The sequence below is a fragment of the Giraffa tippelskirchi genome, chromosome X, assembly GCF_054371585.1.
Source record: "Giraffa tippelskirchi isolate mGirTip1 chromosome X, T2T-mGirTip1v1.2.pri, whole genome shotgun sequence".
Taxonomy (NCBI): Eukaryota; Metazoa; Chordata; class Mammalia; order Artiodactyla; family Giraffidae; genus Giraffa; species Giraffa tippelskirchi.
In genome coordinates this window covers 145,259,944-145,286,973 of record NC_137289.1, presented here as the reverse complement: position 1 = coordinate 145,286,973, position 27,030 = coordinate 145,259,944, and the positions used below count along the sequence as shown (strand labels likewise).

General features: G+C 43.2%; 1 protein-coding gene across 8 annotated transcripts; it reads left to right on the top strand.

The window, feature by feature from the left end:
• Nucleotides 1-6,557: 6,557 nt before the first annotated feature.
• MSL3 (MSL complex subunit 3) lies at nt 6,558-22,174 on the top strand. 8 transcript variants are annotated; one of them, XM_081567195.1, is made up of 13 exons: nt 6,558-6,673; nt 7,934-8,016; nt 8,390-8,485; nt 9,115-9,215; nt 9,779-9,858; nt 10,410-10,532; nt 11,109-11,269; nt 12,047-12,205; nt 13,725-13,987; nt 15,155-15,264; nt 18,601-18,700; nt 19,043-19,127; nt 21,292-22,174. In XM_081567195.1, the coding sequence occupies exons 1-13, from the start codon at nt 6,572-6,574 to the stop codon at nt 21,389-21,391; spliced, it is 1,563 nt and encodes a 520-aa protein (XP_081423321.1). In that variant the 5' UTR covers nt 6,558-6,571; the 3' UTR covers nt 21,392-22,174. The 8 variants fall into 8 exon arrangements, with proteins under 8 accessions (XP_081423321.1, XP_081423323.1, XP_081423326.1 ...); XM_081567197.1 differs by lacking the exon at nt 6,558-6,673 and adding an exon at nt 6,892-6,968; XM_081567200.1 differs by lacking the exon at nt 6,558-6,673 and adding an exon at nt 6,892-7,101.
• Nucleotides 22,175-27,030: the final 4,856 nt, after the last annotated feature.

The following is a 27,030-nucleotide window of genomic DNA, read 5'->3' as shown; positions in this document are numbered from 1 at the left end:
CTTTTCTCAGATTGGGTCCAAAAACTGCTCAGAATCAGACTGGGTCCGACTTAGAAACTGAACTGAGTCCAGGGACAAACTGTGTCCACCTTAAAAACTGTGCCAGGACAGACCAGGTCAGACTTAGAAACCGACAGAGGTCCGATGGCGAACTGGGTCCGGCAAAGAACTAGGTCCGAATTAGAAACAGGACCGGGTCCAGGGACAAACTGGTTCCGACTTAGAAAGTGAAATGGGTCTGGGGACGGACTGGGTCCAACTTATTAAAAGAAACCAGAAACCCTGTCCAGGGCGGACTGGTTTTTGTTTTAATGTTTTCAACTGTGATTAAAAGTCACATAATATAAAACATACTATTTTAACCATATTTAAGAGTACAGTTCAGTGGCACTATATACATTCACATTGTGCAACTCACCATCAGGACGGACTGGGTTTGACCTAGAAATCGGACTGGGTCTGGTATGAGGCTTCAGGTTAATAAAATGCTATCTTGAAATCAACCTTACTGGACTTCCCTGCTGGCCCAGGGGTTAAGATTCCCAGTTTCCAATGCAGGGGTGGCAAGGGTTTGATCCCTGGTTGGGGAATGAAGATCCCGCATGCCTTGTGGCACAGCCAAAAAATTTAAAATTAATTAATACAAATTTTTAAAAATGAAGTTAATTTTAGCAAAGATAACCTTGAGTTACAGTGGCTGCAGTGGAGAACTTTTAACCACCTGAGATAACCTTATCCAGTTACAAGGTGCCCTAGAGAAAAGGGTCTCATCCAGGCACTCACTACGAAGGGTCAAGAGAGAGTTACTTTTCCTCCTCTACGGTTTCTAGTGACCAGGATGAGACCCACTGGGACTCCCCACCTGCTCGGAATCATGCAGACGGCATTATGGGGAAACTGGCAGAAGCCTGGCAAAGGGTAACGGTTCTTACCAAGGTCAGATCTCCTGGATCTGTGGAGCGTGGGTGAGAGAGGAAGAGGAAATTTCACCTTGTCCTTTCCTTTTCAAATTCACTTTGGCAGGAAAACACATTGGCTGTGGATCCTTTCCCTCCCAGGGATAGCTGTGAGATGTAAACGATGTTTTATCTGGTTTTCTCTAGGAACCCAGAGGCATCTCATGAAATGCAAACTTCAGAGAAGTCATGCTTATCAGGAAAAAAGAAAAAGCAGCAGCAACAGCAGGTATTTGGAAAGTGAGTGAATGAAGAATCTTAAAACTTTTTCCCACTAATATCAGTAAAAAATAAGCCATCTGAACAAGTAACCTTAACTTACTCTGTCTGCCTGATACGCAATTTAGATCCAACCATTCTTTTATAAACTAGTGAGTTTTGCCTTATTGTATGTATCCCATGGCTAAAAATGTTAAACAAAACCTGTAAGATATCTGCATCTGTCTGTATGTTTATGTATGTGATAGATGTGTGATATTTTCCTACCTTTGGATAGCATAGCCAAAATTAATTTGTAAAGAACTCTAATAGGCTGAAAAAACAAACATTTATATAGATCAAGTGTGTGCTAAGAAATATACAAACCAACCCAAATGTTTTTCAAGTTCACGTGGTCTAGTATCATCTTTGGTAAATGAAAGCTAGTTTAAGTGTGTTGGTTTAATTAAAACAGGCATCTCAAAAAAAAAAAAAAACAGGCATCTCCTTAGACTAATCAGTATTAAGTTGAACATTTTTATTCTACCAGAGTTAACTAAAGTTAAATTATGTAGATGTAAAATAAAATTATGTAATCTGTTTTGTCAGCAAGAATGGTAACTTAAGATGATGGCTGGCTGTTCAATGTCTCATGAAATTTTCATGAGTAATCTAAACATAATTGTTGAAAACAACTAAATTAAGGAGATGTAAGTAATAGTTTAAAAATGTACTTTTCAACAATAATCATACCTTACGATATGTTTACTTAAGATTAGTTTCCAAAGTCTTCTTGGTAACTTAAAACATTAAAGTTGTATGAGATAAGTTAAATGAAAGTCATTAAACATCTAGATCATTTCCAAGTAAGATAAAATACTGAACTATTAATTACTGAACACAGGTTTATTCACTTTTGGCTTTCTTTGGCAGAGGAACTAAAGATACTCGATCCTAACCAGTAAACATGTTTTGTGCCACACTGAAAAATTACTAAAAGGGATTACTTCTAGTAATTGTGAAAGGTATTTATAAACATGCCAATCCACAGAATGCTAGCATAATAGTCCACACTGCTTATTTCTTAGTTTTCACTAGGAATAAAGGATTCTAAGGGTCAAGAATTTTAATAAATATATGTAAGTAAAACCACTTAGAAATAATAAAGGTGAAAGGAAACAACTGTACCTGTAAACAGAACTGGATCCTGAATTCTTTTAGTTTCCTCAGATATCTGCTACAACACTCCAAACTAGTGTTTCCGGTTTTCTCCCACTCTTCTGATTTGGAATCACTGAGAACAATGACAACCCTTGAACCTCCTTGGAAGGGACAATACCGAGTCCTTCTCACTACCCAGATGGCAGCCAAACTTCAGGGAACTGAACCTGGGTACACATCCCCCACTTAAAACGGGCTCTTCCAGACCCTTGGAACTGCATGCCAGCTGGGGATGTAAAATTGACTAGGGAGGTTCCTCCCCAGAAGCAGATGGCATCTTAAGGGAGACAGCTCTCCCAAGATCATGGATCAAGATCTTCATCCCCAATATGAAATCTTTATTCCTTTTGCCTTCTTGCTAGTTTCGTTTTCCCTCTGTTAACGCTGAGAAGACAATGCCCCTTAACTCTGAGCACTATTGATGCTTCTGCTGCTAAGGCCATAGCGACACAACAAAGTCCAAAGACTATCTTGCTAAGATGGTTTAGATACTATAATTGCTATAGATTACTTGTTGGCTGAACAAGGAGTCTGTGCCATAGCAAATATCTCCTGCTGTACCTGGATCAACACCTTTGGTATTAGAGCAAATGCAATAAATTAATCAAGCCACTTGGCTAAAACAGGTTGGTGCTCCTTCCGGTACATTCTTTGATATATTTGATACCAACTGGTTTGATTCATGGGGGCCCTGGTTAAAGTGTATACTTCAGGCTCTTGGTATTATCCTCCTATAGCCAGCGTTGTAGAGCCCCTGATGTGCTGTGTTCTCTCAGTGGTCTTAAATGCATGTTCACAGCCATCAGCAGTGTATCAGGTGGTCTCACTGCATTTAGAGAAACAGAAACAAGATGAAAAACGAGATGAACATCAAAAACAGATCTTCCACGGATCTGACATCAAAACCTGTGAGTTTCACAATGAGACAAGAGCAACTTAACTGTTAGTGACTGAGAGTGGCACTAATACCAAATTGTCAGTCAATCTCTCCTGCATGAGAGGATAACCAAAAGAGTGAATAAGTTTAATCAATTAAACAAAGAGGCCATTAGACTGAGGTGGCCCTAATGCCTTGGCAGCCTAGGTAAGCAAACCAAAATCTAAGCCTGTAAGTAAGTTCCTCAATGTTATGAAATCAAGATGCTAAGGACAACCAATCAGAAACAGCCAACTGGTCTTTATGCTGTAGCCAATCAGCACTTTCCTTACTTCTGCCTTTTCTCTGTGAAAGCCTCTCAGGGAGCTCCTGACAAGGTAGCACTCCTGATCGTGTAGCACTCCTGACAGTGTAGCACTCCTAACCACACCTGGTTTTCTGCTGCCAGATTCCAATAGATTTCTGCTCTTAAAATGTTTAATTATCTTTAGTTTATCGTTTAACAAGAGCACTTCCAGTCTGGAGCTTTTTCTGACGCTCCCCTACTCCTAGAGAGATGTAAGCCGTTGTGTCTGTCCTCTTCCAGGGCAGCTTTATCAGAGTACCCACGAGCCTTGTATTTGCTTGCATGCTGCTCTGCCCCTCCTGAAATGTACCCTCTTTGAGGCCAGGGGTAATATCTGTATCCTACTTTGTGTGTCTAGTATCCAGCACACAGGAGGATCAATAAATATTTGTTGAATGAATTGGGGACAAGGAGAAGGGTTCAAGAAGTGCCTGATATTAATAGCAAGCATTGACCCACCACTTCTTATGCACTACACAAAGGCATATACACTGAATAGACTGATTTATTCCTAAAACAACCCTGAGGTAGAAGCCACTATTATTGTCACTTTAAATGTATGAAAACTGCATCACAGAGAGCCTAATCAGTTGTCCAAGGTTACACACAAACTAGGAACTGACAAGTGTGGGACCAGATCCCAGAGCCCACAACATTCTTTACCTTTAACCCAAGAGGAAAAGGATGCTCCACCCGCATTAGACATGAAGACCTCTCTAGGGGTCCTAATCTGGATGAGGGCTGCCAGGGGATGCTCCCATTAGTGGGATTTGTAACTTTTAAGATCCTGAAGCTTTGTGCATTCTTGGACTTTTTAGGAAGACAGGGAAAAAGGCACTGCTCAAGGATATAAGGGGTAGAAATGGAGAAAAATAAAAGAAAGCATCCAAGTTTTGCTCTGAAAGCTTAGAGTCTGGAGAGGAAATTTCCATTTACCAGCAAGAAAAAGAAAAACATTAATACTAAATTATGGCTTAAGTATGACATGCAATTATTTGTGCCCAGAGGTCCCCCTGCCATTTATGGGGAATAGCATCGTCAAGATCTCATCCCAGATAAACCACAATCTGAAGAGGAATCATAGCTCCAGTTCTGGCTTCTCCACTGTATTATCCCAGAGACAGGTCTTCCATGTCTTCCCCCAACCTGTCTCTCCTCTGATAGCCCTTATTCTGGCCAATGGAGCTATCACTCACCAAACTCCCTATGCCAGAAAATCTGGAAATCTTCCAAGAATCCTCCTTCCCTTTCCACCTTCACATTCAACTGCTCACTGAGTTTTGTGGATCCTATTTCACTGTTGTTGTTTAGTTGCTAAGCCATGTGTGACTCTTTGCAACCCCATGGACTGTAGCCTGCCAGGCTCCTCTGTCCATGGGATTCTCCAGGCAAGAATACTGGAGTGGGTTGCCATTTCCTTCTCTATTTCATAAGTCTGTAATCTAGTCAATGAATTAATCACTATTCATTGTGTGCCAAGAGTATGCATTGGCAGGCCTGGCTTCCCCGATGGCTAAGCGGTAAAGCATCTGCCTGCAATGTAGGAGATGCAAGCTCGATCCCTGGGTCAAGAAGATCCCCTGGAGGAGGAAATGGCAACCCACTCCAATAATTTTGCCTGGAGAATCCCATGGACAGAAAAGCCTGGCGGCTACAGTCCACGGGGTTGCAGTCGGACACGACTGAGCACACAAGCAAGAGTATGTAACGATGAGCTGGATGAGATTCCTTGCAGCCCTGCCTTCTCAAACTTCAGGAGTGGAGCATCTTAAAGACATTTACCAAGTAAACAGCCCTTCTACTGCAGGGCAGTAAATGCAGGAAATGGGTAAGTAGAGGGCTGAGAGGGAATCCCTGGAAGGGTGTATCATCGTCTAGGGAAGCTGGAGGGGTTTTCTCTTGGCTGTGTCCAAACTGAAATGTGAAGGATGTGCATCAGGAAGCCAGTGAAGGAGGAGGCAAGTGTACATTTCTGGAGGCAAGAACAGAGCCCAGAGTGTGGAGGACTGACAGTTCACCACCACACAGAGTCAGTTTCCAGATGAGTCTTCTACACTGCCTAAAGGCTTTCCACTCCTCAAAAGAAAACAAACCTAGCACCATCTTTCCTGTTTGTAGAGGTTTGCCCTTCAAGAAAGGGTCTCCCAGCATCTGTCATTCGTCCTGAGCATCCCCTCTCTGTCGGTACGTTCTAGTATTGGCCTTAGAACAACTCGCGCTTGTAGGGAGTTTCCAATGTGTTGGAGAAGACAGACCTCGAGGGAGCATCTCTGCCAGTTGTGGGTGTTGAAAAACCACGGGGGGAAGCTGAGACGTGAGATGTTAACGACCCTGGTCAAGACCCATCAGCCTCGCCGCCCACTGCTCGCCCGCTGTCACCGGCGTGCTCCAGAGCTGCCACCTGCTCGTCCTGGCCCCGCTATAACCCCGGTGCTTTAATCTCTCTTCCACCACGCTAGCTCCGTACCCCAACCCCGAATCAAGGCCACTGCCCCTCTAGACCCGACTCCGGCCTGACGTCCTGCCCGCGGTGGCCACCGCGTTCTGCTAAGGTGGCCAAGGCGGCGCGGCCAGGGAGCTTCCTCGCCGCCAGTGCCCACCCCAGGTTCTCCGGTCCCCGGAGCCGAGAGGGCGCGTCCGGCGCGTTGACCTCGTGGGCGCAGCCCGCTTCGGCCGCCTCCCAGGAGGGCTGGAGGGGCCGCGGGCTCCCCGACTCCCAGCTACCCGGGAGCCCGCCGGCAACTCGCAGGGACGCGCTCGATCGGGAGCGCGCGCGCTTGGCCGCTCCGAGGTCCAGCGGTGGCGCGGGGCGGGCAGAGGCGGGGCCGAGGGCGGGCCGGCCACAGCCTCCGCCAGTCCCCGCTCCCTCCCCGCCACCTCCGCCGCCGCGCGCCACCTCCCAGCCCCCACCCCCCTCCCCCACCGCGCGCGCTCCGCCCGCCCCGGAGCCTCGCCCTCCGCCACGATGAGCAAATGAGCGCGAGCGAGGGCATGAAATTTAAATTCCATTCAGGGGAGAAAGTGCTGTGCTTCGAGCCTGACCCCACCAAGGCGCGAGTGCTGTACGATGCCAAGGTGCCGCCGCGGAGGGGCAGGGAGGAGGCGCGGGCCGGGAACCCCGGGACGGGAGGCGAACGCGGATGCGGGTGCTGACGGCGCCACGGAGCGGGGGAAGTGGCGGGGCTCGGCGCTTCTTGCTCGCGGCTCTTCAGCCTGCGCGGCGCCGCACGGGCGGCAGGGGGCGCTCGCGGGGCGCCGCGATGGGGAGTCCGGGCTGGGACGCTTCCGCTTCCGCCCTGGGCCGGGGGCTGCGCCGGCGCTGCCGGAAACCTAGCGCTGGCGGTGTCGCGCTGCAGGAGCCGCGGCGTCGGTTTGTGTACCTGAGGGCGGCGGGGGCTGCGCGTCCAGGAGGCCGCTTGCTCAAGGCCACTGCCTGGGGATTAACTCTCCCCGTCCTGTCCCGCACGATGCCTTGGTCGAGCGGCCCCAGTCCTAATCCATAGGTAGCACTGCAGTGCTGGCTGTCAACTGGCGACGCCATTGCCCTGGACCCGTCGTGGCCTGAGCTCGGCCCCTCCCGTAGGCCTCTCTCCGAGAGCCAGGTTGAGCGGGTGTCTGCGTCCTCCAGGGCCTTGTACCGTTTAGGTTTTCAGTCGGCCGTGTCGCGCCCCCCTGCCTGTCCGCCTGTTTCAGAGGTTGGGAGAAAATGGACCCCCATCAGCAGCTCCTCCGGTCTAGGTGGCGTGAGGGAGTGGGTCTCGCAGGTCGGGAATGAGGGCTGGCCCCAGCGCCCCTCCGGGCTTTACGTTCTACTTTGGGGCTCCACCCCCGCTGCCCCTGCCTCAGGTTTCTGTTTGCCGTGCCTCCTCCCTCCCCGCCTTGAGTCTCCCCAAGGGTGACACGCCCCTTCATTTGCCCCCGAATTTCCCCCTGGGGACACCGCTAGGCGGGATAGCGGAATCTGTGAGCCCAACTGGCCCTGGATCCTGCGGAGCCCAGGAGACTACAACTCCCAGAGGTCTATCGGCCGAGGCTTGCTTGTCAGGCCCGGACTCTTATAGTGACAACTCGGCTGACTAATGGCTTCAGAAGCTACACCCGTTCTCACACTCAGAGACCAATCGGGGTGGTTGGAGGGATGTTTCCTATTTTGAGGCATCCACTCAGGGGAAAAAATGGAATTGAAAGGAAAAATGTTTCAGCCCAGCTCTCCGTCTAAAAAAGGAGAGAATGCTTTCCTTTCTTTTACAAAAAAGCCCATGATCTAGTTTTCCTAATCCAGCTTCTGATATTCTGTATGTTCTGTTGTTTGTGGATGATATTTTCTGGTTTCAGATCGTCGATGTTATTGTTGGGAAAGACGAAAAAGGCAGAAAGATCCCAGAATATCTGATCCATTTTAATGGTTGGAACAGAAGGTGAGTGTACTTGTTAAACCGGACTGAAATTGATCATGTGTGCACAGGAACATTGCAAACTTCTTTGTTAAGTTTTAGAAACACTCCTAGGAATGTTTTATTGCCTGTTTTTGCTTTTTTGTCAAACCTTGCCTACTCTGAAGAATGATTACTTCTGAGTCGACTATATTTGTATTCTCTATGGGTGCTTTTGGAGACTCTCGTTGCTTCTGTGTCTGAATGAGTTGTGGTTTCTCTGTGATTTAAAATATTTAAATAGTTTTCTAAAAGGTAATTTTGAGACACATCTGTTCCTGTGTGGTGCTTTTAACATTTGTTTCATGTCAAACTAAAATACTGAATTTTACACTCTTTTCCTCTTTTGTTTCTTTAGCTGGGATAGATGGGCAGCAGAGGATCATGTCCTTCGTGACACCGATGAAAATCGGAGATTACAGCGGAAATTGGCCAAAAAAGCTGTAGCTCGCCTGTAAGAATACCAAAAACATGAATTTTGCTCAATGTGTTTTCTTTTAAGGTTTAGAATTTTTGTCAGAGAAAAGTTAAAAAATCTGATAAACGTGGCTTATCAAGTCATGTAACATATTTAAAGCGTAGTAGTAAATAGTGGAGAAGGCAATGGCACCCCACTCCAGTACTCTTGCCTGGAAAATCCCATGGACAGAGGAGCCTGGTGGGCTGCAGTCCATGGGGTCGCTAAGAGTGAGACACGACTGAGCGACTTCACTTTCACTTTTCCCTTTCATGCACTGGAGAAGGAAATGGCAACCCACTCCAGTATTCTTGCCTGGAGAATCCCAGGGACGGGGGAGCCTGGTGGGCTGCCGTCTATGGGGTCGCACAGAGTCGGACACGACTGAAGCGACTTAGCAGCAGCAGCAGCAGCAGCAGCAGTAAATAGTGTTTCTGCTGTATTCTAAATAACTGCTGTGCTTTCAGAGAGATTATCATGTAGTATTCTGAAATGGAGGTTACCACTTATGTTTTAAAGTGTAATTATGTCTTCAATACTTAAGAATTATTGTTACTGTATTTTTTTGTTTTTTTAACCTCAAGACCCATATCAGTCAACATTTCAGCGGTATTTATCCATTTCAGGAGAAGCACAGGAAGAAAGAGGAAGCGCTGCAGGTTGCCTGGTGTGGACTCTGTCTTAAAAAGCCTCCCTGCTGACGAAAAAGATGAAAACGATGAAAACTGTGAGTGGCTTGACTTATTGTCTCTGGTTAAAAGGAGTTTTACCTAATTCTTTTATACTGCAGGATTGAGGGGAAAGACTCACTGAAATTTTAGACAAGGGAACATTGTAAGCTCATTTCATAAAACATTTGCCCATTTGTTTTTGATAATTAAAGTAGCAGTCAGAAAGTTCCTAATTAGACCTGGTGGGTCTTGCACATGACCCTTGCCTTCTCAATCAGTGTCTTATAGTAACCCCTCAGAGGTCCATTCTCATGTTTCCTTCTTGGTACCTTGCTCCACTTGTGAATGTGACAGGGAACGATAAGATCCTAGGTGACTAAACACTTGCAGATCATTTACTTGTGTGGTTTTTGCATCACTTGAGGTTGGTGTTATATTTTTTCAAAATAAATTTCTATTCTGAAAGGTCCAATATTTGTGTTTGGTGTTTAAACTTTATGCTGGACAGTAGTTTATTATTACTAGCAGTAGGACACCCGTGCCACCTTAAAGAATTGTAAATGTAAGGGTTAAGGAAGTGTGTAATGCAGGTTTGCCTGCTGTTTTTTGTTTTACCTAGCAATAAGCAGTTCCTCTGACAGTGAAGAAAAGGATGGAGAAATAAGTGAAGAGGGTGATATTGAAGAAAAGACTGAAGTGGTATACAGTTCTTATTGTAAAAACTCTTTGGCATATATTTTGGTGGTAAAGTTTTCTAGTTGTGAAATGTTTTGTAAAAATCCATCTTTTTAACCAAATATGATAAAACTGTACTTCATGTATAAGGGAAAAAACCCTCTTTATTGTGAAACTTCTCTGTGGCTTTTTATACCCATGAAATGTTTCCACAAATCATTTCACCTCTGTCTTTCCAATGAAACTGTGAACTTTTTATAATGCTGGTTAATTTTTAAATGATGTGTATCAGGAGTTTAGCATCTTCTGTTTGCCTGAATACAAAGTTAACGTGAATCCCGCTGGTAAAGTTAAATTGGGAAGAAACGAAATAAGCATTTGCAATGTCGTTAGTGCCCTAAAAGAAGTTAACTTTTGGCCTTTAATATACTTCTCATTAGAACATGTGACATCATTACTGGTGTAAATGTCAAGAATTAACTGGTTTGTTTCTTTGTAGGCTATGCTTATGTTAGTCCTTCTTTGGATGTAGACTCTCTGTTTTAGGTAGTTAAAATGGAATTGTGATATTGCAGAAGGAAGGACCAGAGCTGCACGCAAAGAAGGAAATGGAAGAAAGAACAATAACTATAGAAATCCCTGAAGTTCTGAAGAAGAAGCTTGAGGATGATTGTTACTATATCAACAGGAGGAAACGGGTAAAAAAGGAGAACACGTAAAACATGGGTTTGTGATAGAGCCATATTTTGCAATCACAGAAAGCTGAAAACCTTGGAGGAATGAAATTCAGGTTCTGTACTGAGTTGGGTTTTAAACTTCTCTGGCAGTAGTATTCTCCTGATGGAAGTGTGCACAGTCTTTTCCAGCCCTGGCTGCCTGTTAAAATCTTCTAGAGAGCTTTGCAGAGTCCTCCTGATGCCTGGGCTTCAAGGTTAAGGTGAAAACTGATCTATGACGTTGGGGGTGGCAGCTGTGGATATCTTAGAGGTTCCCCAAATGGTTCTAATGGGTCCCTAAGCTGAGAATCATTGCTTGCATTTATTTTTAAAATTAGTTATTAATTAACTTTAAATTATTATTGTAATGTACATGGGGATATGATCAGTAGAAGAAAAGTCAGAGTTTCAAAGCACATTTACCTAAAGAATTATCTTCATACACAATTGACTTTATTTTTGAGCTTCAAAAATGACATACACAAGACCACTGTTTCTTGGAATATATGGTTTATACAATGGAATGTAGACATCAAATGTTTATGTTTTTGTTAACAGTTAGTGAAACTTCCATGCCAGACCAACATCATAACTATTTTGGAATCGTACGTGAAGCATTTTGCCATCAATGCAGCCTTTTCAGCCAATGAGAGGCCTCGTCACCATCATGCTATGCCACACGCCAATGTGAATGTGCATTATATCCCAGCAGAAAAGAAGTAAGTAGGGGAGGGAGAGTTGGCATTTCATGGTTCACTCTGGGTATTAGAGAAGAAACTTCCATTTAGAACAGGTAACACTGTCTCTATTTCAGTTACTATGAATTCACTTACTATTATGCTTAATTTACATAGTAACCAGTTAAATTTCAAAATACTGTCCTTTTTTTGGAATGTTCAGCAACTCTTTAGTATTGTGATGTGAATCCACTGAGGATATGCACTGCCTCAACACTAGAAGTTTTCAGTGGTGTAATTTAGGGAGTGAACTCTTTTTTTTTTTTTTTTTTGCTTTGAAAGTACCAGAATGGGGAATGAGAATTTTGTTGAAACTTGTTTACAAACAAGTCTTTACCCTAATCTGAGTAATTGTCCTCATAGCTTGCCTTGGGAACACGATCCAGCAGGAGTGGAGTCAGACAAGTAGATTGTTCCAGTTTAAACAGGTGTATTAGTTCATGACCGCCCCCTTCAGCTGCGGGTGACTGGGGTGTGTCTACTTTCTGTAGCACAGACTGCTTGGGCTCCTTGTGTGGCACTGAGCATATTCGCTTGTGTTCAGTGTGTAAGTTAAAATTACTTGCTTACTGCACTCTATATTCTAGGTCTGTGCTCCCATTTAATTCTTTATTAACACCTACAGACTTTTTGTTTTGCACACTTAGGTGTAATATATAGTGTTTAAAACTCTTCCTGGTTAGAAATGTGCACCTTCGTTGTGACATTTTGAAAAGTTCTGTTATTTTATTGCATCTCTAATCTCTTTAATCTTTCCAGCGTTGACCTTTGTAAGGAGATGGTGGATGGATTAAGAATAACCTTTGATTACACTCTCCCATTGGTTTTGCTCTATCCATATGAACAAGTTCAGTATAAAAAGGTGACTTCATCCAAATTTTTTCTTCCGATTAAGGAAAGTACCACAAACACTAATAGGTAAGTTAGCTTGCAGTTCAACCATCAGCTACCAGAAATCAAATAGGTAGATCTGTTTTTAAAGATTTCTGTTGGATGCCATGGGGCCAACACGTTTGGAGGAGGGAGTAGATTGCAAACCACTGTCTGTCCTGGTGGTTTTCTTTTTTCTTGGGTAAGCTTGAGTCATCATTCACTTTCAAATGTCTCTAGAAGTTTTTACAAAGTGAAGATTTCAGTGTAGAGAAATTGGCTTTAGTGTAGCCAATGCCCTTCTTTCCAAAGACAGTGGGGTGAAGAGAGCATGGCCTGAGAAGGTTGGGTGTGGGTTTGAACTTGTGACTTGGGGAGGTGTCATCTGAGTCGCTTGCTTTTCCTCTGAACAATGGAAAGAACATTTGCTTCTGTAGGTAGTTATTAAATGAGGATGTGCATGAAGGGCCGGCTGCCTTAGGCCTTCAAGTAAAGGTTAGTTTCTTTCCCACTCTGCTGTGTCACCACTGTCTTCCCTCTGTGACCAAGCATTTCCAAATCTCCATTCTTTGGGTACAACAAAAGTCCCCCCTACATGAGTCCATGCCTCTATCTGTGAAAGCTACTTCCTTGTCTGCCTCAGGCCCATCTTCCCGAGAGAGTGGTCTGTTTTCATGATTTCCACTCCTCCATCTCCTCTTGCCTGTTTACCATCTATCTTTGTCTCCCACCTCCCTCTGCTCCCCAAAGTCACTGACAGCTTCCCACTTGCTGCACCAAGCATTGCCCTCCTTTCCCCTTCAGCCCCTTGTTCCCCTTCCTCCTCAGGTCCTGTCTGGTAATTGTCTGTCTGCCTTATGACTATCTCTTCTTTGGCTACCTTCCTTCCTCATTGGTTCCACCCCATTTGGGAGGCCTGTGTGACTCAGTGGGGACCTATGTTGATGTCCCCACGCCCTCCTCCAAACCTCAAGGTTCCCAGTGTCTAGAGTGGACCAGGTGTTTCCACAAAATGTGGCCAACGTTTGTGGCATTCTAGCCCTATCAGTAGTTACACTGTGATGAGATGATGTTGTATTCTTAGTCTCACCATCATGGTTTCTCAGCCTTGGCTCTACCAACGTTTTTAACTGTATCATTGTTGGTGGCAGAGGCCGAACTATGCCCTGTAGGATGGCGAGCAGCATCCCTGGCCTCTACCCACTGGATGCCAATGGCACTTTCCCAGTTGTGACCATCAAAAGTGACTCCAGAAGGTGTCTGTGTTCCCCCCAGAGCGGAATCACCCCTGAGTTGCAAACCACTGATATAAAACAAGGACAAAGGGTATCACAGCCTTTAATGCCAGTGTGCCTTGAAAAGTTAAAGGGTGAAAATGGTATAATAATGTTTAGTTACCTTTTAAGAAAGTATTTGTTTTGGCACATCTGGAAGTGAAAGTTTCAAAGCCTCCTGGAGTGGAGTGGAGTGGAGGCTGTGTTTTCTGTCTGAAGAAGGACATTGAGGAACCCCTCCAGGTTTTGCAGAGATTGCGGGCACGTGTGACGCATTCCCCTTCCTTCTGTAGGAACCAGGAGGAGCTCTCTCCAAGCCCACCTTTGCTGAATCCATCCACACCACAGTCCACAGAGAGTCAGCCAACCTCAGGCGAACCAACCACCCCCAAAAGGCGCAAAGGCGAGCCGGAAGCCTTGCAGTCTCTGAGGCGGTCCACGCGCCACTCTGCCAACTGTGACAGGCTGTCTGAGAGCAGCGCCTCACCCCAGCCCAAGCGCCGGCAGCAGGACACGTCTGCCACCATGCCCAAGCTGTTCCTGCACCTGGAAAAGAGTAGGTCCACTGCCCGCAGGAAGGCCACGCCGGGGAGAGCTGATGCCGACTCTGTGTTTGGTCTGGGTCAGGCACCATGCTCCTGAACCCACTCCAGCGGGCAGGAAGTGCTGCGGGAGAAGGGAAGGAGCCCTGGGTCACATCCAGGTTCGCTCCCTCAGCTGTGGCGGGGGTTGGGAGGGGTGGCCGTGGGATTCGACCCAGGAGTTTGGCCTGTTCAAGGCTCCTGAGGCATTTTCCCTAACCTGCCATCAACTCACTAAGAGATGGGAGGCCCCCACCTCCACCCCCATGCCTTCAGCTCAATGATTAGGATCCCTGGTACTGACCAGTTTCGCACTGGCTCCCCCATCTGTTGGCAGTCCCTCCCTCCAGCCCTGAACTAATTAACGTCCTGTACCTATGGATTTGCCTCTTCTGGGCATGAATTCATCAGTGGAATCATACAATATGTGGCCTTTTGTCCATGGCTTCTTTCACTTAACATACAATGTTTTCAAGTTTCATCATGTTGTACGTAGTTTATCTCAGTGAAGTGTGAAAATGAAAGTGTTAGTCGCCCAGTTGTGTCCAATTCTTTGCGACCCCCTGGACTGTAGCCCGCCAGGCTCCTCTGTCCATGGGAATTCCCAGGCAAGAATACTGGAGCAGGTTGCCATTCACTTCTCCAAGGGATCTTCCCAACTCAGGGATCAAACCCAGGTCTCCTGCATTGCAGGTGAATTTTGTCTGAGCCGCTAGGGATACCTCTGAACTTCATTCTTTTTCTTCATCAAATAATATTCCAGCTACTGTCCTTGACAGGGAAGTCTTATTGGTAAAAATTAATAACTTCTCTGCTGTTTGTAAAGGTATTCCAGCAATCTTTAATTCAGTAGCTGTATGATTAATTAGTGGATAATTAATTAGTGGCTAATTAAAGTCTTGTCCTTTTAAAGAGACTTCCCAGGTGGCTCAGAGGTTAAAGCGTCTGCCTCCAATGCGGGAGACCTGGGTTCGATCCCTGGGTCGGGAAGATCCCCTGGAGAAGGAAATGGCAAACCACTCCAGTATTCTTGCCTGGAGAATCCCATGGACGGAGGAGCCTGGTAGGCTACAGTCCACGGGGTCGCAAAGAGTCGGACACGACTGAGCGACTTCCCTTCCTTCCCTTCCTTCCTTTTAAAGAGACACCTGTTCATAGCAGATCATCCTCACCTGTTCCTCTGACCCCTAGCAAGGAAGGGAGTGCAGTGTTTGCTGGCTTTGAAGGCAGAAGAACTAATGAAATAAATGAGGTAAGGCGTTAGTGTCTGTTGTTCACCCCCATTGAACCCTTCCTTTTGTGTTTTCTTAAAAAGTCTTACAAGAGGAAATCCCGTTTTTCTTAGAAGAAACATTATGTTACTCTTGCCGTGGATATTAACAGAATTGTTTGTATGATGTGTAACATTGTATTTGTGGTTTCTAAAATGAGACAATGGTTAGGATTATAGCCCTGCACTTTCATTCCTCTTTTATTTCAAATAAGTCCAAGTATTGAAATAGGAGTATTGTTATTTTATAGAACAGTTGTCAGTACAGTTTTTCTGCAAAAGGCCAGAGAGTAAATATTTTAAACCTTGTGGGCTACATAGTCACTGTTGAGACTTCCTGGCTCCAAAGCAGCCCCAGACACTGTGTAAATGAATGAGTTTGCCGTGTTCCAATAAAACCGTGTTTATGGACACTGACATTTGGATATCAGATAATTTTTCATTTATGTGCTATTATTCTACTTTTAGTCTTTTCTCAACCATTTAAAAATATGAAACCCATCTTTAACAGTAATATTAAGAGCCATCCCCTTGAGGGCATGCTGTATGCTAGCATTGTGGCAGGCGCTTGATCTAAATTACCTCAGGTTTTTGAGAATAACCTTGCCACCAGAGTTCCCTTTTACGGATAGGAAAGCTTCAGTTTGAAACTATTTTTAAGGCCAGTTAACTGAGATACACAGTGAGTATTTCAGGAGTTCAGGAGCTGTCTTAGTCCACTGGGGTATTGTATGAATCTTGCCTAGCAAGTGGGGTTTCCTTGTTTCTGTGCACAGGAGAGGATGGCTTTACGAGACAGAATGTTTGGTGACAGGGGTCAGCAAACTTTTCTTATAAAGGATCAGATTGTAAATACTTTCAGGGTGGTGCATCAGCTTGTGAAAGTGGTGTGAATAGTTCACAAATGGGTGTGCTGGGTGGCCCCAAAATTCATTCACGTGTGCTCAGTCTCAGTTCAGTCACTCAGTCGTGTCCGACTCTTTGTGACCCTGTGGACTGCAGCATGCCAGGCTTCCCTGTCCATCACCAGCTCCTGGAGCTTGCTCAAACTCATGTCCATTCACTCGGTGACGCCATCCAATCATCTCATCCTCTGCCGTCCCCTTCTCCTCCCGCCCCGAATCTTTTGTAGCATCAGGGTCTTTTCCAATGAGTCAGTTCTTCGCATCAGGTGGCCAAAGTATTGGAGCTTCAGCATCAGTCCCTCCAATGAATATTCATGTGTGCTAGTAATCAGATTTCATATGATTTTTATATGTCGTGAAGTAGTATTCATTTAATTTAAAAAAACATTTAAAGACAGTTGTTTTTAGCATGAGGGGGTTGCTTTGGCTCAAGGGCTATAAGTTGACTGACCTCTGCTAGAAAACCCAGTTCGTGTTCCAGTAATGTTGAGGGAAGTTTAGGAAATTCCTAGTGCAAGCAGTCCCTAATTTTCCTTTTTTTGGACTAGAAAGCCCTGCAGGTGTTTTTATTCAAGCAGAAGGCTGTTTCTTACAGCGGTCCCCAACCTCCAGGATCTTAGGCCAGATGAGCTGAGGTGGAGCTGATGTAATAGTAGAAATACAGCGCACAATAGATCTAATGCACTTGAATCATCCCCAAACCATCCTCCGCCCCAGGTCCATGGAAAAGTTGTCTTCCACAAAACTGGTCCCTGGTACCAAAAAGTTGGGGACCCCTGGAAGACATCTGAATATTGAGGCACAGCCATTCCCACTCTGGTCACTGGTGCAGTGCCACTGTCTAGTGGTGATAGGCACAGCTACAGGCTCTAGTGAAAAAGTGGTTGGAGTTGGACAGGCTCTCACGATGAGACCTTTAGTGCATTCCGTCTGCATAAAGCCTCCATTGCAGCATGTTTTCCCCAGGGCCCTGCATCCTGACCACCTGAGACTCACTCTCCCAATGCCGTTTGCCACCCAACCACACCAGGGAGGGTCTGGACTGGTGTAGTCCTGGTTGAGATCACAGGCGATTCCTGTGCACACCCTGGTTGAGACTTCCTCCACTGGAAACCAGTTATTTCCCCCCATAATGCATTTTTGAGAGAGCTGATTCACTACATTGAGCTGCAGAATTGAGGGAGGGAAGTAGCCAGGCTCACTAACTAACCACATGACCTGCTTTTGCACATGAGCATGCCCTTTGTGCCTCCAGTGATGGTGGATTCCCCCATGTTCACTTTGAGTGTCACTATCAAAACAGTTCCTGAGCTGTATCTGTGTGCACCGTGGAGTTCGGTGCTAGGGGTAGTATAAAGGGGCAGAAACTTACTCCTGCCCTGAGGCTTGTATACCACAGAAGCGTGGGTTGGTGAGGCATGGGCTGAAGCCTGGGCCTTCAGCATGGAGACAGATGGAACCATAGTGGTGCTTGTTAATTTCTAAAATTTCATTTGATTAAATTGACTACATCAGTCTTTCTGGGCTCATTTTGGCATCCTTCTGCTTTGTCTTACAGAGGGCTTCCTTTGACCCAACTATTTCCAGATTAAACTTGGCAGATCCAAAAAAGCAAAGCAGCAACTAGGTAGAATAGACCTATAATTTGCTGAAATGTTTCTCTGGAAGCTCATCAGAGAGTTTTGAAATTCAACTGTTACTTTAACAAAAGCCCCACATCCACCCACACTTCTGGAATTCAAAGTGAAGGAAAAGCAGTCAGTTGCCAGGGCTGAAGTCTATTTTCACTTGATTCAGTGGGTGAAATTAGTTTCCAGAGTGACTGTAACATAGCAGAAACTTAGAGAATCTTGACACAGTGGTAACACTTCTCAAAACATCTTTTATTGCTTCATTGTCTATAACAGGAGAATTTCCAATAAAGGAAAAGGGGCAGAATGACAAAACAGTTACAGCTAATTAACAGGTAGAAGCTATTGAAAATTAGAAAACCGAATATTTTCCCAATTTTAAGTCTTCCTTCCTTGTTTATTTTTATGAGTTTGTGTTTATTTGATACGGTGGCATATTTTTTTCATCTGCACACAATCTGTCATAATTTTAGGTGATTAGAACTGTCTCCATGTTGCCAAGGAAGGTAGGATAGCTTTAGAACCTCCACGTTGGTTTCTTGTCATTGTCTTGTTCCATGTTTGGTTTCTTCCCATTTTCTGGTCCAGCTGTGAGGCAGCTCCAGAGGTGCCAAGTGGATGGGAAGCTCCAGTGTAGAAATGAGACACTTGATGAGCCGTGTCTTTCTGCCAGCCTGGGAATGTCAAAGTGTGTGTATTTCTGCTGGAATTCCAAATGGACAGATCTGTGGGTAATGGAGTGTGAAGATATAACAACCAAACATTCACTGTGCTTTTCCCAGGTCCTCTCCTGGAAACTTGTACCCGATAGTTACCCCCCAGGTGACCAGCCACCTCCACCCTCATACATTTATGGGGCACAACACTTGCTGCGTTTGTTTGGTGAGAAATCCTGGTCCCTGCTTTCTTCTTACCTTTTTCATTTTCCACTTTAATTTTAACACCTGTAGGCTTAGGTACATCTTGTGGTAATTTGGGGGGTCTAAGAAAAACCATTGAATGTTGATCTCTTAAAAACAATGAATCTTAAATTCCATACAAATTGTGTTTGTAATATTTGTACTTACTACTCTGTGTTCAGTAAGAGTTTTGGTTTTGTTTGGCAGTATAGATGTTAATTTCAGTTTGAATAAGGTCACGGGAACCCAGAGGATCCCTGAGTGTGTCCTACTGATTGCCAGATTCTGCCAATTATAAATGATTTTGCTTTTCTTTTTAATGCAGTGAAACTTCCAGAAATCCTTGGAAAGATGTCCTTTTCTGAGAAGAATCTGAAGGCTTTACTGAAGCACTTTGATCTCTTTCTGAGGTATTGTTATTACTTTGTCAAAACTTACTCTGCCACCGTATATATGACTTTTCTGAACTTGTCTTCAGCAGATGTAGAAGCTAGGTCTGGTATTGTGAATGGTAGCAGTATTACCTAAGTATGGTTGGTTCTAATAGTAATTGTAATATGGGGAGTTGGAGCCATTTCATTTTTTCACAGTTTATCTGGTTTCTAAGCAAAGGTATGGAGGTAAAATTTTTTGTGTCACCAGAAGAATCCAGTTGGATAGCCATGTGAGTAGAAAATTAATTTTCTAAAGAAGTGTTTGAGATTGATAACTTTAATTTAATGTATTTTATTCAAGAGTACCTTAAGCATGTGACTTTTCTTTGTTCCATGTACATAAATTTGTAGGTCTGATTTTGGTGTCTACTTTGAAGTTAAGAGAAATGATGAATAGTCTATGCTGATAGTTTGTGAATTTGGGAAAGGTAGTGTTTCCTTCACCTGACAAGGCCATTTTATTATATGGATGGATCATTCGCCCTGAGGCTGTGCCCTCTGCTTACCTGGGGCTGTAGACCCCAGCCTCCTTTACGCCTGTGGCCCAGTTCTCCCACCTAGATGTCTATTGACTGTTTTTTCCTGGCGTTCAAGGCTGGTTGTCACTCTGCCTCACCCAGTGTGTCCCGTCTTCCTGACCTTGTTTCTTCTTTCTCTTGAAGAGGATACTTTTTCCTTGTATTTAGGTCCCAACCTGCAGGAGCTAGTCAAGTAGGATTTACTGGAGTGGAGAACACTCCAGCCAGAGAAATGAGTCTTGGAGTTTGTAAAAGATACTTTCGTCTGGGTGTTTTGAATAATGTACCAAATGAGTGGAAATCGACTTTAAAACATTTTATTAGAAACAAGTTTCAAAAATGCCCTAATCTCCTTCAGCCTTCCCCTCAAACAAACCCACAACTCTGTTTTATATAAACATTTTGTTACACTGAAATCAAATAATGCCAAAATGAGACAGCCACTAGTTAGCACAGAAGAGCCTTTTAATTCTGAGATATGCCCAAAACAAAATAGAAATTAGAGTTTTAGGAGGTTACTTACAAAAATTTACAAATAAAATAGTACAGTGGACCCTTGAACAACATGGGTTTGAACTGCACAAATCCACTTATACATGGATTTTCTTTAATACTTAGTACTACATGATCCATGTGGCTGATTGCATCTGCAAATTTGGAGGAATAGTGAATACGGAGGGCCCAACTAATAAAATCCTTATATAAGGATTTTCAACTCTGTAGAAGGTTGGTGCCCCAACCCCCATACTGTTCAGCTGTAATGGGTTATGAAAATGTATCCAAACGTGTCAACTATAGAATCAGTGTATCAAGAGTTGTTATAAAAAAGGTACAATCAAAGAAGAAAGAGTTACCTCAAATGAATTTGACTTGGTTTTTACTGAAGAAGGTATTGCAGAGGTTTATCCTTTTTAGGAATTAGGACAGTTGGGAGGAGGCCAGGGAAACAAACAGGAAGCTAATTACTTAGCGTACTTGTTAATGTGGCCCATGTGAGCCTGTTTCAGCCCTTCATGGTGAAATATTTGATACTTCAGAGTCAAGGTAGTGTCTGTGTTGCAGATTCTTCAGTGACTGGCTGGCTATATTTCAACATCAATCCATAGTCAGGCATAAGTCAGTCTTACGTTTTTACTACAAAGCTGGAACTTGCAGCATCTTTTGCCAATGGCAAAGTAGAACTCAAAATGCTCTTTACTGATTAAACCATTCAGTTTTGTTTTAACTTAGCCCATGTAAGTACTGTGCATTTCTCAGGTGACATTTATTGAGTTAATAATTTATTTTTTATAGTTTGTTTTTTAAAACAGGAAAATGTAGAAATACTTAGAGGCCTTTTTGCATAGAAGTGTTTAGATAATCAAGACTGCCACCTAGTGGAGTTTAGAAGCTATAGAAATAGAAATTTGTACACTTGCTAGTGAAAGGATTCCAATAAAATAGTCATTAACATAGAAGCTGGGTATGTGCAATGAACATAATCAGTATATAGAAATCAAGATTATATTATTTTTTTCTACCTAATACAAAAAGAGTGAAATGTTACAGTTGTGGAAATTCCTGTTTTGCTTCCTGGTATTTGGTCTTTACTGTGGTGATCACAGGGGCTATTTTTTTTCCAGGTTTTTGGCAGAGTACCATGATGACTTCTTCCCAGAGTCTGCCTATGTTGCTGCCTGTGAGGCACACTACAGCACGAAGAATCCCAGGGCGATTTATTAAGGCTTCCATGGTCCGGGAGGAACAGCTTCTTTATCTAGTCCTCGGTTCCCAGTAAAGAACTAGGCAGTCAGTGGGCCTTCTTTATACAGAAAGCAAATGTGACACCCACCCTGGGGGGTTTTGGCAGAGGTGGGCCCATTTGTTTGAGTTGCTTACCTACTGTAGTTATTTCTGTTAAGGATTACTTCCTCGGTGCCTCGATGGTCTCCACCATCTGACCCTTGCCACCATACATGTGATCTGTGATGGCAGGAAAACAGCAGCTATGTTCACACAGCTATGATGGTGAACATGTGCTTAGGTTGGGCTGTTTCAGTAGACGGAGGTACTTGTTAGCAGTAACCACGTCTTTTAGTTATTTGTTAGCATTAAACAAAATTGTTTTGCAAACTGTTTCCATTCTTGTGATAAAGCTGAGCAACTCTGTCCCACAAATTCTAGTTTTGCTTGGAAACTGCAAAGTAATCCCTGAATATTTTAGAGGGAATCAATATTGATGGCAAAAGAAAATTTGCAGCTATACATTTGCTTGTTACAGTTCCTTTTCTATAAAACCTTATTTTTGGTGATTTAAATAAAGCATTGCCTGAATGTTTGAGATTTTATAGCTACACTTGGTTGTGTAACATTATGGTTCCTTTTCTGTAAAATGTTATTTTTGGCCATTGCAAATAAATCATTTCCCATCTTATTGGAAAGAACCAGGAGAGAGTTTTTACTCTGGTCTTGTCCTTTTCTCTTGATTTGTTGTAGGAAAACAGTAAAGTAACTTTGATTCCTAAATTTTGTGTTTTATTTTGCTTTCCCTTTGTGCCTTTTTTTGTTAAGGACTTTTGTTTTCCTTTCCTTTCTTTGATTTTCCTACCTTGGCTGCCTAACTGGAAGGTGGTTCCTGGAAGTTGGTACAGCCTATCGCTGTCTTTTTGCCTGACTCTGGGCTGGTTTGGGGCCAACGTATTTATTGTCTTCCATCATTACATAAAATCTAGCAAGATGATGTTAAGGGACTTGATATCCATTAGGAAAGGGGTTTCAATAGATTAAGATTAAAAGCAGTAACTTGGAGAAGTCATGTTTACACCCCAATGAAATTAGACTCTTCAACACACCAGTTAAAGTTTTTTTTCTTTCTTTCTTTGTTAGTAATTGGATAGACACTTTTTTTAAGCCTCTGCTTCTCTTATGCTTAAGCCAGATTCCTCCAGATGTTCATTTGGGACAAAGCCTTAGTGCATTTTTAAGCTGATTGAATTATGTTTTGTCTACTTAGTTTCAATAAAAACAATGCTATTTTCTATGTCTCTCTTTCCTGGAATACATCTTCTAAACTCAAAGTGAATTTGTAAATGACTATTTCTTTGCTTCAACTTTCCCTCTGATTGGTGTAAATAGTGGGACCAGTAAGCAGAATATAGGTCCCCAGTGAATATCTTCAATACGTGGGATGACGTGCTCACCCAGCTCTACTCCTTTTGCACGTAGACTGGCACATCCAATAGGGGCTCAGCCCAGATCACATTGCTGTGGTTGGAAATGTTGCCAGTGTACCTCTGGCATCGAAAGCATACGTATTACATCTGTCCTCACACACCAATAAATACAATTACAATAAATGAGTGAATAAGCAAGAGTTCATGTGTTGAACAGTCCAATTGTGGTCTCAGGGGATGGTGGATATTTCTGAGGACCAAAGGAAAAGCAATGAAGGGTCTGCTTCAGAAAAAAGGATCGGGGCATGTTTGCTCAGGGACTTACAGTGTAAACCTTTCTTTCATCACCATAAGTGACTGTGGCCAAAATGTCAACCATTCACTTAAAGCTTGAGGAGATGGATGTGTGCTTTTGACCTTTTTGTGGAGGTGGATTGCCAGGCTGGGACTGACCTACAGTCAGGCAGGGAGAGAGCAAGGGTCCCCCAAGAGTTGGTAACACCAGGTTCGTATGTTCTTACACTCATCAAAAGGGGTCTAGCAGGAGGCAGACACAAATGACCATGTATGATTCCATTTGTGAAGTGTCCAGAGGAGGCAAACTATAGAAACAATAGATTAGTGGTTGTCAGAGGATGCGGAGAAGAGGGAATTGGAACTGACTGCTAATAGGGCTGAGGTCTCTTCAGGGTGATGGAAATTTCTGGAATTAAGATAGTCATGAGCGTTGCCCTACTCTGTGAGTTTACTAAAAAACACTGGATTTTATATTTTTTGATGGTGAGTGTTATGGCTTGTGAATTACATCTCAGTTAAAGTGTGGAGATCTAGGGATTGGCTATGCCTAAAAGTCAAGAAAAATATTCCATGGAAATCCATTTTTGAGAGCTGAATGGCTGGCTATTTGATCTAATCATTCACATGTCTTCTTTCACGCATCATTGCCCAAGGCAGGCAAGGCTCCTTTCCTCACTCCACTGACTTTACACTTCACCAGAAAGTCAGGAGACCCAGGGCCATGCCTTCACACAATGTCCTGTATAGGAAAATGGGAAGTTGGCAGATCTTCAAACTTCTCTGACTCCCAAATTCTTCTGCATGGCAGGACATGAGGAATAATGATATATGGGTATTCTGATATAAGCCAAAAAGGTTAACAAACAGTTTAGTGACAGCAAAAGTAACGTGAATTAAGAATAATGCAAACCACAGCCAGGTCGTCTTTACAAGTCTTCCTGTTCTGGAATTTCTTTGCAATATCAATCTTTATCCTTCTAAAAGGTCATAAAAAACCGTAAGTGGTAAAGTGCTTGACTGTGTTTTCTATTGATTTGTACTTTTCTCATTCAGATTTACAACTTTCAGTGGAATGATTTAATAAGTCATTTTGGAGCTCTGCTTTGGCACAAGGTAAATTACATCAGCCTGCAGGTTCTATTTACTGTTCAATCTTCACTGTCGTAAAGGTGACTTTTGAGACAATTTCAGGTTGTCAGCCTCTATTAGTTACCCATTATTATCCAGAAAATAATTTTGAGTGAGATGATTTGTGAGCTGTATAGAAACACACCTATGAGAGTCAGAGGATGAAGGCTGCTTAAATGTGTTTGGGTAGTACATAAACTGTGAAAACAAAAATGCTCTGTTAGAGGGAAAACCTAGTAAGATTTTCTTTTCTCATATGATAATCCATTTTATCTTTTATATTCTGTAGTTCATAAAACTTAACCAGTCATAGCATTAAAACCCTGTTTTAATTTGGTGGTCTAGAAGAAGCCATAGTGTGGTAGACAGAATGAAGAATGTTTCTAAATCTTTACATACACACCATCTCCATGTCTCTAACCTCTGAAATGTAAATTTGCAGTTTCTCTTATGAGGTAGGATCTAACATTTAATACTGTAAATAAACTGTATTTCAATTTTAAAAAGATCAATTTTCCTTCCCCCTTGAATTTGGTCTGGGGTGTGTGTATGTGTGCGTGTGTATGTGTAAGACTGACTTTGAGTAGATCTCAACAAGAGAGCTGTTTTCCTACGTAGAAAACACCAACTAGTCTGGCTTGGGAGCTTGCTTTGGCCAAGAAAATGTGCCAGAATTGATTCACTTCCCTTCTTTTCCTTAGATGTGGACAAGCCTGGGCTAACCTGCTGGATGATAAGAGACATGTTGCCTAGTTATTCTCATCACTCAGCCAACAGCCAGCCAATTGCTCAACATGTGAGTGAAACCATTTTAGACCAACCAACCAACCCCAGCCTATACCAGCCTACCACAGATGCATAGACAAGTCAGTCAAAATCTGCCAAGCCCATCCTAGGTTAACAGAACCATCCAGTTGACCCATATATTATGGACTGAAAATAAATGCTTATTGTTTTAAGTCACTGTGTGGGGGTGGTCAGTTATGCAGCAATGGCTGACATTGCAATATGTCTATATATTTTGCACACTCTCTATGGAACAGCTCAAAGTCCATTGCCTTGGCTGAAATCGCTGAAATTCTGGCATGTTCAGAAGCCATCAGCTAACCAAAGGAATATGTACCTGCACTTGCTTCTAACCACGTACCAAGTGAGAGAATGGACAAAGACGGCAACGCACCCCAAGATCCCAGATCTTATAACTAGCACGACCTGGGTTTTATTTTGTAAAAAATTTAAAGTTTGCAGAAAACTTGAAAGGAGAATATAATGAAATATACTTTCACCATAAAATTAACTTTATTTTGTAAGATTTGTTTCCAGCCACTGTTTGAAAAAGAAGTAAAACATTTTGGATTTGGCTAAAATTCTTTTTTACCATTACCTGGATCTCAATCCTTGACCCTTCTAAGTTTGGTGTAGTGTGGACAGATATTGTGCACATGAAACTTCCTGCTCTTATACTCTTCATCATATTTTAACATATAGATTCATATTTACATGTATACATATACACATATACATACATGTATACATACATTTGTACCTATACAAAACTGCATCAGTTTGTGTTCTCACATAGACACACATTGAGTTCTTTTAATTGCTGTATAAAAATCTGTCATGTGGATATGACATGTATTAATTCCTTTACCACTGTTAGACATTCAGATTGTTTCCAAGCCCCCCTTTAACTAACAGTGCTGCAAAGAACTAGCCCTTGTACATAGTTCTTGTATTCAAATGCAAGTCCTTCTCTAGGTCATACAGACAGAATTGTTGGATGCTCATACACGTGGGTTTTTTTTTTTCACATTTTCTAGAGTCTAAAGTTACCCCGTTAGACAGAGACTTGGCTTTACTAGAGTTCCTGGGTGTTAAATTTCAGGGAGGCTGTCTTGTGAGACATTTAAAACACAGGGAGCTAAAGAAAAGAAAATGGATGGAAATTTGAAATCTCTTTGAAACTTTCTCCACATTACCTCATCTCACATCGAGCCCTCCCCCACAACAGTGTTTTTAGGTGGTACTGGGGATTGTTATTTGATGGGCTCATAGAAATTAGAAATAAAAACTTAACTTCACAGTGGTAAAAAGCAGAGTAGGAGGTCTGCTACTTTGCTCACTCATTGATTTCCAGAGCAAGTATTAATGGAAAGGAGTTGATTGGTCACCTGAAAAATATTTCAAATATTGTGTTGAATTGGGCAAAAGGACCACATTAGATAATTCCTGAGGGGCCATGGATTCATTAGTCCATAAGGCAAGCCAGTTCTTTGGTTTTCTTAATTGAGAGGGAGGACAAATTTTAAAACCTATTTTTTACCATTCTGAGACATGATATGGTAAATATACCATGGTACCGAAGAATTGATGCTTTTGAACCGTGGTGTTGGAGAAGACTCTTGAGAGTCCCTTGGACTACAAGGAGATCCAACCAGTCCATCCTAAAGGAAATCGGTCCTGAATATTCATTGGAAGGACTGATGCTGACGCTGAAACTTCAATACTTTGGCCACCTGATGTGAAGAACTCACTCATTGGAAAAGACCCTGATGCTGGGAAAGATTGAAAGCAGGAGGAGAAGGGGATGACAGAGGATGAGATGGTTGGATGGCATCACTGACTCAATGGACATGAGTTTGAGTAAAATCCAGGAGTTGATGCACAGGGAGGCCTGGCGTGCTGCAGTCCATGGGGTTGCAAAGAGTTGGACACTATTGAAGAATTGAACTGAACTGAACCATGGTACAGTCAAGGTTAGGTCAAACAATATTCTCTCTG

Excerpts from the sequence above, each read along its gene's own strand:
- MSL3 (XM_081567195.1), top strand. The coding sequence starts at position 6,572 with ATGAGCGCGAGCGAGGGCATGAAATTTAAATTCCATTCAGGGGAGAAA. Across the intron at positions 11,270-12,046 it reads TATATCCCAGCAGAAAAGAA|CGTTGACCTTTGTAAGGAGA; the intron begins GTAAGTAGGGGA and ends TAATCTTTCCAG. Across the intron at positions 19,128-21,291 it reads CACTTTGATCTCTTTCTGAG|GTTTTTGGCAGAGTACCATG; the intron begins GTATTGTTATTA and ends TTTTTTTTCCAG.